Raw genomic sequence first — 14790 nt, 5'->3', positions numbered from 1 at the left:
CGTGTATTTTAATATAACTATAACCTCATTCTCTAAACCTCCTCTCCTGAGTGTTTTAGCAATATATCAGGATCCTATCGCTGAATCACAGCACGCAAAATAAGTCCAATATATTGCATCAAATAGCTAATAGGAGCAATGCCAATTAACTTTAAGCAAGTAATTGGCCAATTATGTTAAACAACATATATACTTATTTCTGGGCAATTAAAATTTTCTTGTAAGGCTTCAATCCAGATTCCTTCCACAGCCCAAGAAGGATTTGCTGTTTTTCAGTGGCAGGCTTGGATGGCCAACATCGGGCATGAAACTGTGCCCTTGGTGGGGACCCTCCATAGTTTTGTCCTTGACCGTCGTGTCTCAGCAATACATTTATCTAATCCCAGCCTCATGGCAGCTGCCCCAGCTAACTATAGGAGCAGCAAACATCCTTGCAACATCAGAACAAGTAGAGTCTACTCAACTAGCTGACTTACTTGATGTATGTTCTTTAGTTAGTTCATAAACTGATGCGAGCAAGCTTTGAAAAGAGACTTACTTGTTTTCATCGGTAAATTAAGGGCTTGGATGTTGCTTAATAACTTTTACAGTACAGCAAAGATTGTTTGGGTTGTTTTAAAGACAATTTATTGCTAGTACTCTTAATGCAGGTCAAAATGTATGCGACACCTTTCAAAGTTGGTTGATTACTCTTGCAATCTCAGAAAGCGCTTCCCTTGAAATTCACCTATTATTCCTCATTAAGATGGCTTACAATTTATGATAATAAGTTTTCCTTTTTCTGCCCTATAGGCATAAGTATTGATAAAATTAATGAAACAATATACCAACTGCATAGGGTTTGAAACTATTGCCTCTGCCTAGGTAAAACTTTCACTGGCTTGAGTTGGAGTTTTGCTGGTATAGACTTCAGGATCCATTTTTCATCAAGGAAGTATAAAGAAAAAATGTGCAACACAGCAATAAAAATGTTCAGGTTAAAAATTACTTTCCCCAGGAGACTGAAAATCCTATCATTGTGTCAGCATTTGATTTCAGTCGGGGGAGTACTGTACCATGAATGATACTGCCTTGAACTTCCCAGCAGGAGGCTGAGCAGCATGAGGAAGATTAAGAGGATTCAAATGCCATTAATAACCACTGGAATGAGACAGCTTCACAATTTTTTAGGATGTAAATACTGTTTCTTTTTTTGTCGCTTAATCAACTCAAGCATTGCTTTGGGTGGGAGTCCTCCAAGTTTTTGGTAAAGCGGAGAACTCCTGATCAACACAGCCTTACAAAAAGCCCTTGAGAGTGAAGCTCTATAACTGACTACAAAAGAGGTCCACCACTAGCACCAGAAAAGGAGATTTCTCTACGCATTGTACCAGCTCAGTTCAGAGAACTCAGAAAAAAAAAAGGAGCTATTTTTATCTTTATCTAAAGGTTTTATTTTTTGATCTCTTAGCTAAGGCAACAGACATGGCAAGTAAATATACAAGTACCGGTCAACTACAAACTGAACCACTATTCTCTTACAGCCTCCCTACGTTCCATCAAGTCCGCTTAGCAGTATACGAATAGGCATATTTGAGCAAGCAACATTAGTCCCGGAAGGACTCCATTTCTTTTTTACATTACCAGTTTTCTTAGCTTCTTTCTTTATTTCATTAATTTCTTAATTTCACATTAACAATTTTCTCAAGCAGCTTCCTTATTAGTTTTAAGTGTGCTTTGTATGCCAATACCAAGTTTTTGAATACCACAGCTAACAGCATAGGTTTTGATCAGGCCTGTTTTTGGAGAATTTTAAATAATCCAATTTCATATTTATCGTGTTTGTATGCAAGTGTTCCTCGGGGCTGATACACTGTAAGGTGACTAAATACACAGCTGCATTATACACAGATGAGCTCTTATAAACCAATGCTAGAAATAATGAGCATTCCAAGAAAGAAATAAGATTAATTTACAGTACGAACAAGATTATCCCAAAGTCAGTATCAGTTTTATTCCATGCTGTTTCGTCTTTCAACAACAAGGCAAAGTAATTAGTGACAAGGAAAGCAGAATTGTAAGTATATGACATCAGCTTGACAACAGGGAGGAAAGAAAAGGAATCATCCATTCTATTTTCTAAGCTGAAGACAGAGACAAGGAAGTGAAAGGGTCTGTTGTAGTTTGCAGAGAGCACATGTCTTATCTTACTTGTGTCAGGAGACCTTCTATTTCTTCTGCTGGACCGCTTCCATAGAAATTCACCCCACCTATCACAGAGATGGGTCTTCTTTTTCGCCCTCTGTGGTAGCCTACTGTATTGCTTTGGCCCATAGACCCAACAGAAGCCAATTCTGGCTGATTTTCTCCGTCCATGCAGTCTGTCTTCTGAGACTCCACAGCAACCGCGTCTTCTGGTATAGAGGAACTTCGGATTGACATTTGGCCGTAGTCTGAGAGAGGTCTGGGCCGAGATCTTTTTCCAGAGCCCCATCTCCTGGGGGTGACCTTTTGTGTGTCCCTCTTTTCTTCATCCTGGGTTGGGGACCTCTTCCAGTGGTCATCAGAAACAACCTTTTTAAATGTGAACAAGTCAAATAAGCCACAAAATTTTCTGACACTTAAGTGTTTGTGAGTTTTTGATATGGCAGATCAATTTAACATTGCTAAAAAGAAAGTGTTACAATAAATACAATAAATGCAACTGACAATTCAAGAAGAGAGTAACTGCAGAAGAAAGACATGCAGTTTGTGCTACGGTTAACACCTGATCATCAGCACGTCTTAGGCAAATAGCATTGCTAATAAAAAGACTCTCAGTCGACTACCACCTCTGCAGTAGCAACCAGCCCTAACATAAACACTGAATCCACTGACTAATGTCCTATAATACCATCCTGGTGCTCATAGACCTTATTCACGAGCACAAGGAGTATGCTACATGTAACATCTTTAAAAAAATTCAAGCAACATGTATTCCTCTGCTTTATCTCTACACAGCGATGAAAATCAGTAGCACTACAGAAACGCAGGGCTGCAGTGTAATTGTTTGATGATCCTGTGTAACTCCAAGCTGGTGCCAAAAGGGGCAGTCCCACTCTCTCCTACCACACGCTCCCTCTCACTCTCTCCTGTGCCAGATCTAGAGATTATGTGGCCATGGGTGAATTGGTTTAGCAAGCTGAGCCACTTTGGGAGGGGGAAGCTAGTTTTCTGTCAGATCAAGAAGGTTCTAGCCAAACAGAGTAGAACCAGTGAAATAATATTATAAAATGAATATAGGAGAAAACTGATGTTTCAGACAAGATTCTTGAAAAATGAGTGTGTGAAAAATTTCTATGTAACAGTCAATTTGGCCTACAGAGGTTAATATAGATGCCATATATAGATGTCATATAACTATATAACCTATAGATGTCATAACGGTGCTAGCACTGCGAGTTTGAAAATAAAATAACCACAACTGAAATACTCGTCAGAGAGAACATTTTGAAGGGTTTCAATGCACTGGGAGTAATCTCACTTTAAACTTTTCTAGTAAAACTCCTGCAGTTGTTCTATTGAGAGAAATTATTCTACCAAAAGTTTACATTCCATTTTCCCTCAAATTTCCAAATTCTCAGGTTTTCCTTGACTTTTTTCTGGCTCATCTATTACGAGTAGAAAAGGAATAGAAAGAGGAAGATGGGTGTTTCTGGGCTGGGTGGCAGCTTGCATGAATGTCTGATGGAATAAGTGACAACTCCAGTGCACTGTTGAGCAAGTGAACCCTGCTGTAATTTCTCATGCAAATTATGAACCTATTCCGTCTTTTAAAAAAATTAAAAAACAGCCCAGTTCTTTATTAAGCTATCTTTAGACTTCCTAAATACATTTATGAAAATGTTCAAAGCCAGTATGTATTCCAAAAATAGAGACATCATTTCGGTTGTTGCTTGGCTACATTTTGTTTATCTGTTTTAGACCAGATGAAGGCATTTCAAGCACTGTATATTCAGCAATGCTATTGCCTAGAATCAGCCTTTTATAATGAAGCCTGTAAAAGATGCCTTATCGTCTGTCACCTTCTTCTCCACATACCACTTTCAGCCAGGCTAGTTCAACTCTGATAAGCCTTTTTTAGAAAGCCACCTCACAGTGGGCAGATTTTGCTGGTTTTCTGACCAAAGGCTTAGGACAAATTTCACTGCATACACCACTTTAGTAGGCAGAGTTATTAAATATTCAGCATTTTAACATAATTACCGCAATTAAGGTATGAAAAATTATCAGTCGTGCACTGTTCTACATTAAATTCTTTAACTCACAACATGAAATTTATTCTAAATAGCACAATTGCATAAACTGTGAACTCTATTGCATACACTGTCACCCAGTAACACTTCAATTCTTCTGTAGACTTTAGCTCACGGCTGGCTTTAACAGTTAAAGCAATTCAGTAGAGCGACTACCTAGCTGGTGCGCTAACACAGCTCAACCGAAGTCAGCCCTTAAAAACAGTTCCTCAGTGGTTCAAGCAGCAAATCACAGGTTAAATAAGGTTCTTACCTCAGAATCAGACACAGGTAAAGGATCTCTACACACACAGTGGCTGAGAATGGAGTTCACTAGAGTCATTTTATATTTTTGTTTTGCAAAGTCTTTTCTTTAGGAACTACAAATGTGAACACGCTCTCTGTATAACCAGTCAGGCAAAGTTCCTCCCATGATCTTGTACTTTTAGACTGAGGAAAGGATACGTCACATGTCATCTCGTAATCTGCTTTTTACACCCTTATCTTGAGCAATAACATTTGCAAAGAAAGGACTGTTCTCCGTCTGCAGCACTCCACCTACAGTGGCTGATCCAAATGACAGTGAGATTAATCTCTGCTTTGCAATAAACAGATCTGAAGGACTTCTATTTTTAAGCTTAGCTATATAGTGTGCACTGAAGAATACTAATATAATAGAAAATATAATCCTCTCAAAGCAAAAATCAGAGGAAACCAGACTGATAACCTCACATTCCTGCAAGTGACCACCTGCCTCCTCAAGCAGGAGGACCTATTCAAGTGACTGCTTATTAGTAGGAATAAATCCAGCATTGAACTCCTAGGCTCCAATATTGCAAACACTTAAACATAAGTGTGATTCTTGACATCAGTGAAAAAATTCAGAGAAATAAATAATTTTCAGGATATTTTCACTTATCATTGACTTTATATTGGTGCAGCTTCACTGACCTCAAATGACCGCCTCTTGATTAAGCCCTTATAAGTGAAATGAGGTTTACGTTCTACAATTACTGTCAGTAACACCTTCAGACACAGGTGGAGATGCACATGGTATTCCATGCGGGATGAAAATCACAATGTGCACCAACCCACGCACTGAAAGTGTTGATCCAAATTTTCAAGGAATTTCAACATTCCTGAGAATTAAAGATCTAATTAAAGGTGCGTCACCACTGGATTTTCTGAAATCCACACCTGCTAGTTTAGCAACAGCACAGCATCACCTATGCAAAAAACAGATTATTCATCTTGTCCTTCCGTTCAATCGCATCTGTTTAAGACTCTTATGACACTGCAAGCACAGACGGCTCTACTAATATGCGCTATATGCACATGAATAAAGATTATCTACACAGCTAAATTCCTAAGATGAGGTACTGGTTAAATTGTATTTCTATAGCTTTCTTTTCATGACAACAGTATTTCTACAAATACCGTCATTTTAAATGAAGATTTACCTAGATCCAGGCTACATTTTCATTGGCTATCATTCCTGCGTAATAACTCACCGTTACCAGTTAGGGTGGGATTCAGCTCCTGGTTCAGGCACCTAAATTTTGATGTCTACAATACAGGTGTCTATATTTTAGCTAGAAGCTAAAGCTCTCTGTAGTCAGTAGAAAACTGGGGTGAGATTCTGTTGCTTCAACACAGGCACCTGGTGCCATTTCCAATGAGCTAGAAGATCTAAAACATCTGCACATATCATGCGTCATGCAAGTATGATGCAGGACCTACAGGAGGCTCGAGCCCACCTGCCGCAGCATCTGCAAACGTGGGGGAACTGCCCAGGGCACTCAAATGGCACCGGATGACTATGTTCAGGAGGCTGAATTGAACTCCAGACTACAGGGTCAGTGGAGCCTACAGAGCAATTCAGCGAGCCAGCATCAAGGGCAGGAATCAGCTGCCAAAATGTTGTAGCGTTACCTTAGGCGCTGAGGGGAATCCTGCTCGGTCCCTTCTGCCGCTCCAGCAAGATGGGGTTTTCCCACCAGTCCCATGCCATACTCTCCAGCTGTGTCTCTCATGGCTGTCTTAGCTACCCTACATCTCCAATGGCATTAGACCGCTACTTTTAGTTAACTTGAATTCAGCAACGGGAGCTTTCACAGGTAGCTCGTGAGCGGCCAGCAACACTGCTAGGACCCTGAACCAGCTGACTCAATCTCCCCTCGTCTGGGCCCAGGCAAATTTCACAATCAAGGTAGAGCAGCTTCAAGGACTTGATTATGATCCCAGTCAACTTGATCTGGCACTGCTACAACTCTGTTGCATTTAATGGACTATTACTGCTGTTGGCATTCCCTGTTACTCATTAATACCAATAAGCAAGATGAGCACCAGGTGCTTAACCACTGAAGTCTTAGCTTAGCTGATGAGAGCCAAGTTCTGCAATTACTACCTATATTACACTGCGTATCTTATAAATTCAGCACCAAAAATTGTCTTCCAATGGAGCTTTGCCCAAGGAGAGAAGGATACTTCTCCAGAGCAGCATAAGATCTAACCTATACAACACTGATAAAGTGTTCCATATATGGATGAAACTTATATCAGTGAAATGGTAAAAATTTGCTAGTACTTGAAATTGCATGGGGAGACTTTTGCTGACACGGTTATATCAAACATGAATGATATTTCATCATATACTTGACAGACAAACTCTACTGCAGAAAAAGCCCAAGCCATAAACCTGACCCTGCACACAGACTACTGCTGGTCAGCCTGCTGTTTGTGAGGGCTGATGTATCGGTGCCATCATTATCCTGGCATCTAACAATGTCTGTGCAACCTTTTGCTAATATAGTTATGCCAATAAACTTCCTAAAATGAAAATAAAATCACAGCTCTATAAACGTGCTTGTGCTGGTGTACGTTACTGAGATTCCATGCCCAATAATCTGCATTTCTACCATTACCATTACCTATTTGGATTTTTAATTCTATTTCTCTCTGTTCTGTTCTAACTGTGCTAATGCAATTAACACTTCATAACGTATAAACATAGACAAGCCTTGCAGTATGAGGGGATACTTTCATCTCTTTAGAAAGTGTTTTTCCTTGCCACATAGGAAAATGTGACAGGGTCTTTTTTTTGTCTATGGCATGGCTATTAGCAGTTCCTCAGGCATATTTGTGGTCAAAAAAGTGGATTTTCTCTTAAAGCCATGTATCTGTGGCCCTCATGGTATAGGTTACTGTTTGAATTTCAAAGTCTCTACAGGCCATCTGCTCGGACCTCGCAGGTGGGTTGGTGCCTCCAGGTGAGCATCCCTCGCTGCGGGAAAGAGCATCCTCCTGCCTTCCCTCTGTGGCAGCGCACCGCTAGCGAGCGGTGCGGCAGCGCCTCGCAGACACGGCGCTGCTGCCCACGAAGCAGGGGCTGCACAACTGCTGCTCAAGGATATTTGGAAGCTGTTGTTCACTAGAGCAGTGCCCCCCATCTGTCTTTTTCTCCCCCACATAACTCCACAATAAGTCGCGCTGCTTCTTGTAGAAGCCTTTTTCTAATTCAAAGAAAGGAGATAATAATAATCTAATAATGCCTTTACAAGAAATACATATTCACTTCCTAATGCAATCTACAAAAAAGTGTTGTAAATCAGACAGTTAATAATTCTGGCTGAGAATGAATTGCAAAAAAAAAAAAAAAGAGCAGGCTGAGAAGTTTCAGCCTCGATTACTACATATTTTCAGTGAAAACTTGTGATGGATAATCAATCATGTTCTGAAAATGACAAGGCTTGAAAGCATATATTGGAGTACTAATATGGAAAAAACAGTATTTGTCCTATTTCATGTAGATATTTCTGTGTTTGATAACATGAATAAACATTTGTGTATGCATCCAGGAGTTAACGTAAAAACTTATGAACTTACTATGCTAGCAATGACAAATATATGCTAGTACTACAACTGGTGACTCTGAAATAGCTGATGTTTCTGTATAAAACAGGAATGGACAAACACTAGGAAATCAGTAGGAATATCAAAAGTGATTTTTCATGTCATACAAGCTAGCAAAAATGTAAAGGACCAAGCGATCATGACCTACCGCTCGTAAATAATTTTATCACCTTCACTTAAGGAGTAAAAGTTCAGGCAACAAGTCTCCACCCAGTTACATGATAAAAGGTAACCTTTGCACTTTTTCATGTTGCTAAATAGCAGCCAAGAACATGACTTGAAGCTCATTTATCATCACCACTAGCAGAGGTCAGAAGGTTACTATATGTTTCATGGACATGATCAATATTTTTATTTGCACACTACTGCAACAGTCACAGAGATTATTAGACTCTGGCTACAGTACAGCCTTCCAGAGAACAAACAGTTACCGCTTTTCTTCCAAATTTCATAAAAACATCCTAAAGTCTTACAGAGCTCAGTTTTTCCCTGTTGCTCCAACAAGACTTAAACATTTTCAACAGTGGTAACATCGTAACAGCTGTTACCATAGAAATGATGGCAGAAAAACATACTGATCCAGTTAGTCTTTGCATCTTTTATCATAAGATAACCAGAATTAATAAACCAGTTCAGTTCACTTACAGAAAGAAAATATTCTTGTATTCCTTTCTAGTTGAATGCAAAATGGACTATATCCTCATTCTTTCCATTCCTGCGCCTCCTCTACCAGCAACATCTTTTCTTTTCATTAACCTTTGAGAAGACACTAAATAAATTCATTGATTATCTATCCTGTACGTATTTACGTATACCATATGTATTTATACCTATATAAACAAGCAAAGCAGAATAAATGACAGTAATAAAGCTACATTCAAAATTTAGCATTAATTTTATTTGGTTGGACATTAAAATCACTATAGCAAGATAATCTGTGCATTTTTTTCAAATAGGGTGGGCCCTTATTTTAAAAATTTGCAAAGCACTGCCTCAAAGCAGGACTCCTACAGGAATACTACTACACTATATTAGTATGAGCTCCTAGCTCACCATGCTTTGCAATATGGTAAAATTAGTCCGCACTCGCAAAACAAGCTACTATTGTAAAACACACATTTTTAGAAGTTGCCATTGCTTAGAAAAAAATACATTTAATTCTGCCCTGGGGATTTGTTGACATGAAAACAATTGCAATCATTTAACTAACAACAGACCTATAAAACACCATTAAAAAATGGGCTTATATGGGTACAAGCACGAACAAAATTTGGCCCTGGATTTCTAAGGCATTTTTAATGCAGGTTTGCTTTATTTAACCTGATCCTTGAAAGCATGCTTATCGCAATCAACAAGCATAATGCTTTCCATCCAAGCAAAGTGCTTTACAAAGATTAATGAGCCACCTTCATAATATTCACATTTCACAGATAAGGAGCAGACACAAAGCAGTTAAGCAATTTAAATCACACAGGAAGCATACAGCTGGACTGGAAATGACACATGAATCTCATGACTCTCAAATCTGTTCTTGAACCTCAAGGATTTCCTTCATCCTCATTTCTGACATTAACTCGCTTCCAAAAACAAGTGTAGCTAACATACGTTTCTGACTGGCATATGGGAGTTTGCAGGCAATAAATTCGCTCTGCAGAAATAGTCTCATCAGTCACATGAAAATGCAATCATGCTAAAACCAGAAAACTGTTCCCACTAGTTTTCAGATGGCGGACACTTGGGGATTGTTGGATGAAGCTCTAACCCTGCTTCTTCTTTACTTTGGTACCTAAATTAGAACAGTAAGCGTGCAGTATATAGTGAAGTAGTACTGCCTCTTTGGAGTGAAGTAGTACTGCCCCTTTAGAAGATGTATAGGCATTAATAATCCCTAAATTTTGTAAATCAACACTCGGAATATTCCAAATCATGTAACACCACCGAAAAAAAAATTTTCCTTTTTATTTAGTAAAACAAACACATTTCTTTTCCAGGCTGTCTGCTATCTTTATAATATCCTTTGGGCAACCTCAAAAGCCAGATGATAACTACAGTCTGAAAATAGAACTTCATGTAAAAAAAGCACACATAAAACGCCACACAGTCCTTTAGATGTCTGAGCCTGGCTCCAGTGTCGAGGCCCCCTGATTCCCCCCTCTTGCCGTCCGCCTAGGGCACAGCCTCCTTACCCCAGCCCAAGCCCAGCCACTGGCAGGTCCCAGCAGCCGTCCCCACGTCCGGGGTGGAGTCGCTTTGGGCTTTTATGTTTGCAAACTATCACTTCCTACACCATTGCATAAGGGTGAGGCCAGTGTGGTTGAGCCTGGATTGAGAAGATTCGAGCCTGCTGTGCTCCATGTACTCCCAGCGCTCAGCAACTCTTCCAGCGCACCACAACACCTCGCTTGGGAGTTCAGCCTCTGTCAGCTGAGCAACATGGCAGCTTCTGGATGCCAGCAGGTGAAAACACAGGTGACTCAGGGAAACCTGTAAAGCTGCCGGTGTTCAGTTTGGACATTGCAACCTCCTTAAGTTGAGCAGGATTTTCAGTACTGACAGTCCCACGCTCTGCTCTACATGTAAACTGAATTACCTTGCCAGAACCGCTGTTCTACTCTCTGGGGTACTGCTGCTCGTGATCACAGGGCAAGCAGCGCCTGGGTATTACTGACATGTCAGCAGGGAGCTAGAGCAGAATCAAATATCAAAAGCTCTTTGGAAAGGCAGGGGAGCGTGACGGTAGTCTGGAAAGGGAGAAGCTTTCTCAGAGCTAACTGCAATGGAGTCCTCCTGAATCCCCCCTTTAGCATCCACAGACCCTTTGCAGGGAGGGCAATAACCCCTGTTTTATTCTCCTGGTGCTCAGGAATGGCCAATTTCATTCAGCACTGCACATTTACTGGTCTAAAATTTAACCTGATCTGGAATCCAAGTGGCCGTCCCCACTGCCTCAGCGTTTTTCTTTTCCCTTGTACAGGACAGAGCAACAAATGATTACGGGCTGTATTGAATGGGAGAAAAACTTTGCTGGTTGGAAGCTTTTTGCTGTAACAGGAAGGCAGGAAGATATATGTGTCGTCCAAGGGCTCTGCTCTGCCTCATTTCAGTGATCAGTTCTGTCGTTCGGGTTTGCAGCAATGCACGGTGGTTTCTGGTTTTGCTCTGGGCGAGCTCTCTTGGAAGTATTTCTCTGAGCAACTGTGATGGGTGGAAACACTGTGTAAATGCACTCAGGTTTGTACAGAATAGCTCAGGGTTTAGCGCGAGTCCAGTGTCACTTAGTCTGAATTAAACAGTCATTGGCGCTCGGGGATGATGGCGTGAGCTGATCACAGTGCCCTCTGCCCTGTTTTCAGACCCCGGTGTCACTAAGGCACTGAGGGATGCTATTCCAAATTACAAGCCTCCTAGTAGCAAAACTAGGTTAAGAAGCTCCTACCCCTATTTACTTTTCCTGACTGTTCTTCATAATTAATCACACTTTCACTTGCAGAGGTTAAGCTGATTAAGCCGCACTCTAAATTGTGTTAGGGAAACAAGTTGGGTAAACGCAAAACAACTCCACAGGTTTTTTTGCATGTATTATGGGCTTCATATCCCTAAAATGAAGTGTTCTCCCATTAGGCATTTTAATATGCCTATCTCCTACTTTAATCCAAGAGAGGCAGTCATTCAACCTGGAGATGAATACATCCAAAAGTAACAGTTCTGAGAGGTGAAAACTGCTGAACATCAGCAAATGTGCTCATGCCCAGTCCTGCAGCGCTTGTGAGCTTGCGTTATGCACCAAGTATGCCCCTTCTCAGCTCCCGGCTGTTATATGCTCATTGTGTGCATTGAACATGTTTATACCCAGCCTTCCCCCTTTGCTCCTTCGCTGTGAGGACATATTTTGAAGCAAGAAGTAGGGAGGACGAATAGTGAGGACAGAGCTGAATCCTCTCCATATTCCCATCCCTACAGCTCTTCTTCCTCTTTTCCTCCATAAGTTCTCCTCCAAATTAAGCCATTTGCACTCAATGTTCAAAGTCCAGAGACCTGTATGGGAATGAGCAGAACAGCAGCAGAAGCCCAGCAGTGTGTGACAGTGTGCTGGGACAGCCAGACGGCTCTGGACACAGCAGAGCTTCAGGGATGGCACTACATGGGTTAATTGGGGCTATTGACTTTCAAAGGTAATGAACATAAATAAGTCAGCAGATGGATCTTACAGCACTTAAAATGAAATGTGACTCAACTCTAACTACAGCAGAGTTACCTCTCTAAATTATCACTCTAATTTAAATTTATCATTCGCTTACAGATAGGCAGATAAGGTGCTGTATTTAAGTTATAAAAAGCCTAGTGTACCATGAAGCCAGATGCCAGCAAGGCAACTTGAATAGCAGACGTAAATAGTAACTTAAAAAGCAACTTAAGAGCTTGTGAAAGACTAGGCAATATCTGATTTTCTCTTTTGTAACAAATTCGGAAGAGCGTTTTGTTTAGGTAGCTTAGCAGCTGACACATGCCTGGCCAAAGCAAAGGCTTTAAATTTTCATTATGTACAGTAATATGGGGCTCTCCTTCAGGAAAGTAAAGACAATGGAAAACAATCTAAACACAAAAATTGTACTTAATCGTCTCTTGGTGCTATTTAAAATCAACATGTTGCATGCAAGTGACACTGGCATAAAGCAAAGACTGAGGAAGCACAGGCTGTGACAGACAAGCTTGCGTGACTCACGCCTCAGCAGTTCAGGAGCAGCTGAGCCGTGGATCCTTGCTCCCTTTAATTACCTCTTCTCCAGGAAGCCACCCCTGGCAGGACCAACCACCAGGATGGACAAACACCTGAACTACTTCAGTACGTCTTGCATTGAGGTGATACCAATAACATGATGGCAGGGACAGGATCTCAAGCCCGAATCACGTTGGAAAAAAAAAAAAAACCAACAACAGCAATTCAAGCAAATGGATATATGCCTTAGTGTGAATACTGCTGTTGGGGAAATACAGGGTGGAAACACTCAGTTTCCACATTTGGGAATAAATGGAGATTTACAAAGTCTCAAAGACTTCATTTGCCAATTAATCTACTAGACAAGCGGGTAAGGGAATCAACTAGTTTTGTTTCCAACTACTGAAGCCAGTCCTTAAAGGAGAGCAGGTTTGAGGCCAACTAGCACAGTGTAACCTTTGCATTAAACTAGGTCTCCAAGCCACAGAGAGTTTTTAGTGGCTATACTGGAATATATGCTGTTTTTTACATAGAATACATATAACAAGGAAATACATGAAATGTGCAAACTGTGAAGATTTGTCTGTCAACACAGTGTATTTCAGGTTCAGATAAAGTCCTAAAAATCTTGGATTTGCATTGCTCAGCATTACATTTCAAATGATTGCTCAGAATGACTGTCACAAAAACAATTTTCTGGGTGCATACAGTTCTGTAATGCGGAGGTGTAAGGTAGAGTCAAAAACAAGTCTAGCCAAAAGTTCAGATCCCAATTACCTCATTTTTGAATATATGGCAATCACAGAAGTGCCTGTGGGCTGAATAAACTCCAATTTAGAAAAATTCCTGGCATAAAGAGACTGAATCTTTGGTACCAAGCTGCCTCCATGCTGAGGGAAGCATGCTGTAACAGAGAAGTCAATGAGCAAGGAAACCCTCCAAAGAATTGGAAATGAGAAGAGATATCACTCTCTAGTTCATATCCACCCTGAGGGCTACAGCTTTGGGGTTGTGCGTGGATGAGGACACACCTGGGCACCAGAGAGGGCAGGGCGTTTGCACTCCTCGTGCACTAAGACAGCAGTAAACATGGCCCTGCACAGCTCCCGTTTCTGGTCCACGCCTGCATCCACCTCCAAAAGCGATGTTGCTTTTTGGGACCAGGGCTGGATGCAGGTGCAGCATGTGGGTGGATGCAGTCATTCTGGCACAGCCCGCAGACGCTCGATGGGGTGCTCGTGCTGGCAGTGGAGGAAGGTGGGCAGCGGACCCTTAGTGCTGCCCTAGGGATGGAAGGACTCCCTCCCTCGGGTGCCATCTCCCTCCAGCTCCATCCTACACTGCCATGAGTCCTCTATACAAACACAGAGCTGCCACCAGCGCACAATGCATATTTTAGACAACTGAAGAGAGCACTGCACTGCACTGACAATTCATCTACAATATAATATAAAGAGGAAGTTTAAAGTTCATGCTATGTAATAATAGATCATAGTGTTAAAACTAAAACTGTGGTAACTTCTATCCAACCAATGTACACACCCATTTAAAAACTTCCGAAAGGCAGTACTGATTTATTGGGAACCAAGGGGAGGGAGGAACAAGCTGGATTTCGCTTGATCGTGTCATGAACACAGATCACCACTAGATGGTAGATGAGTAGCGTTAATTCTACCAGTGAACTACCTCCCCACTTTATTCCTGAGAAATCCGATCAACATATGTACACACTAGGGCTCTCCTGTCTTCTGGCAGCGGAAGAGCATCTCCTTACATATACTCTTGAAGTGAGAATTTTTAAAGAAAGACAGACAAATATGGTAGCTCTGGGACTCAAGATGAGGAATAATCCCAGAGCCCCCACACCGATGCACGTTTCATTTATTTTTCAAATCTTACTGTAGCTGC

General features: G+C 41.1%; 1 protein-coding gene across 5 annotated transcripts in view; it reads right to left on the bottom strand.

The window, feature by feature from the left end:
• Positions 1-14790, bottom strand: part of SPATA13 (spermatogenesis associated 13) — a 167574-nt gene that overhangs the window by 33918 nt on the left and 118866 nt on the right. For 4 of the 5 annotated variants that reach the window (XM_009686550.2, XM_009686551.2, XM_068930215.1 and 1 more), the window contains exon 3: positions 2191-2553. The exons of the other annotated variant lie outside the window; for it this stretch is intronic. In XM_009686550.2, the coding sequence (XP_009684845.2) occupies positions 2191-2553 (363 nt within the window). The remainder of the gene's footprint in view (positions 1-2190; positions 2554-14790) is intronic. 5 annotated transcript variants of the gene reach the window in all.

The sequence above is a fragment of the Struthio camelus genome, chromosome 1 (assembly GCF_040807025.1).
Source record: "Struthio camelus isolate bStrCam1 chromosome 1, bStrCam1.hap1, whole genome shotgun sequence".
Lineage (NCBI taxonomy): Eukaryota > Metazoa > Chordata > Aves > Struthioniformes > Struthionidae > Struthio > Struthio camelus.
Note: the sequence above shows the minus strand (reverse complement) of the source record. Positions and strands in the feature narration are given on the sequence as shown.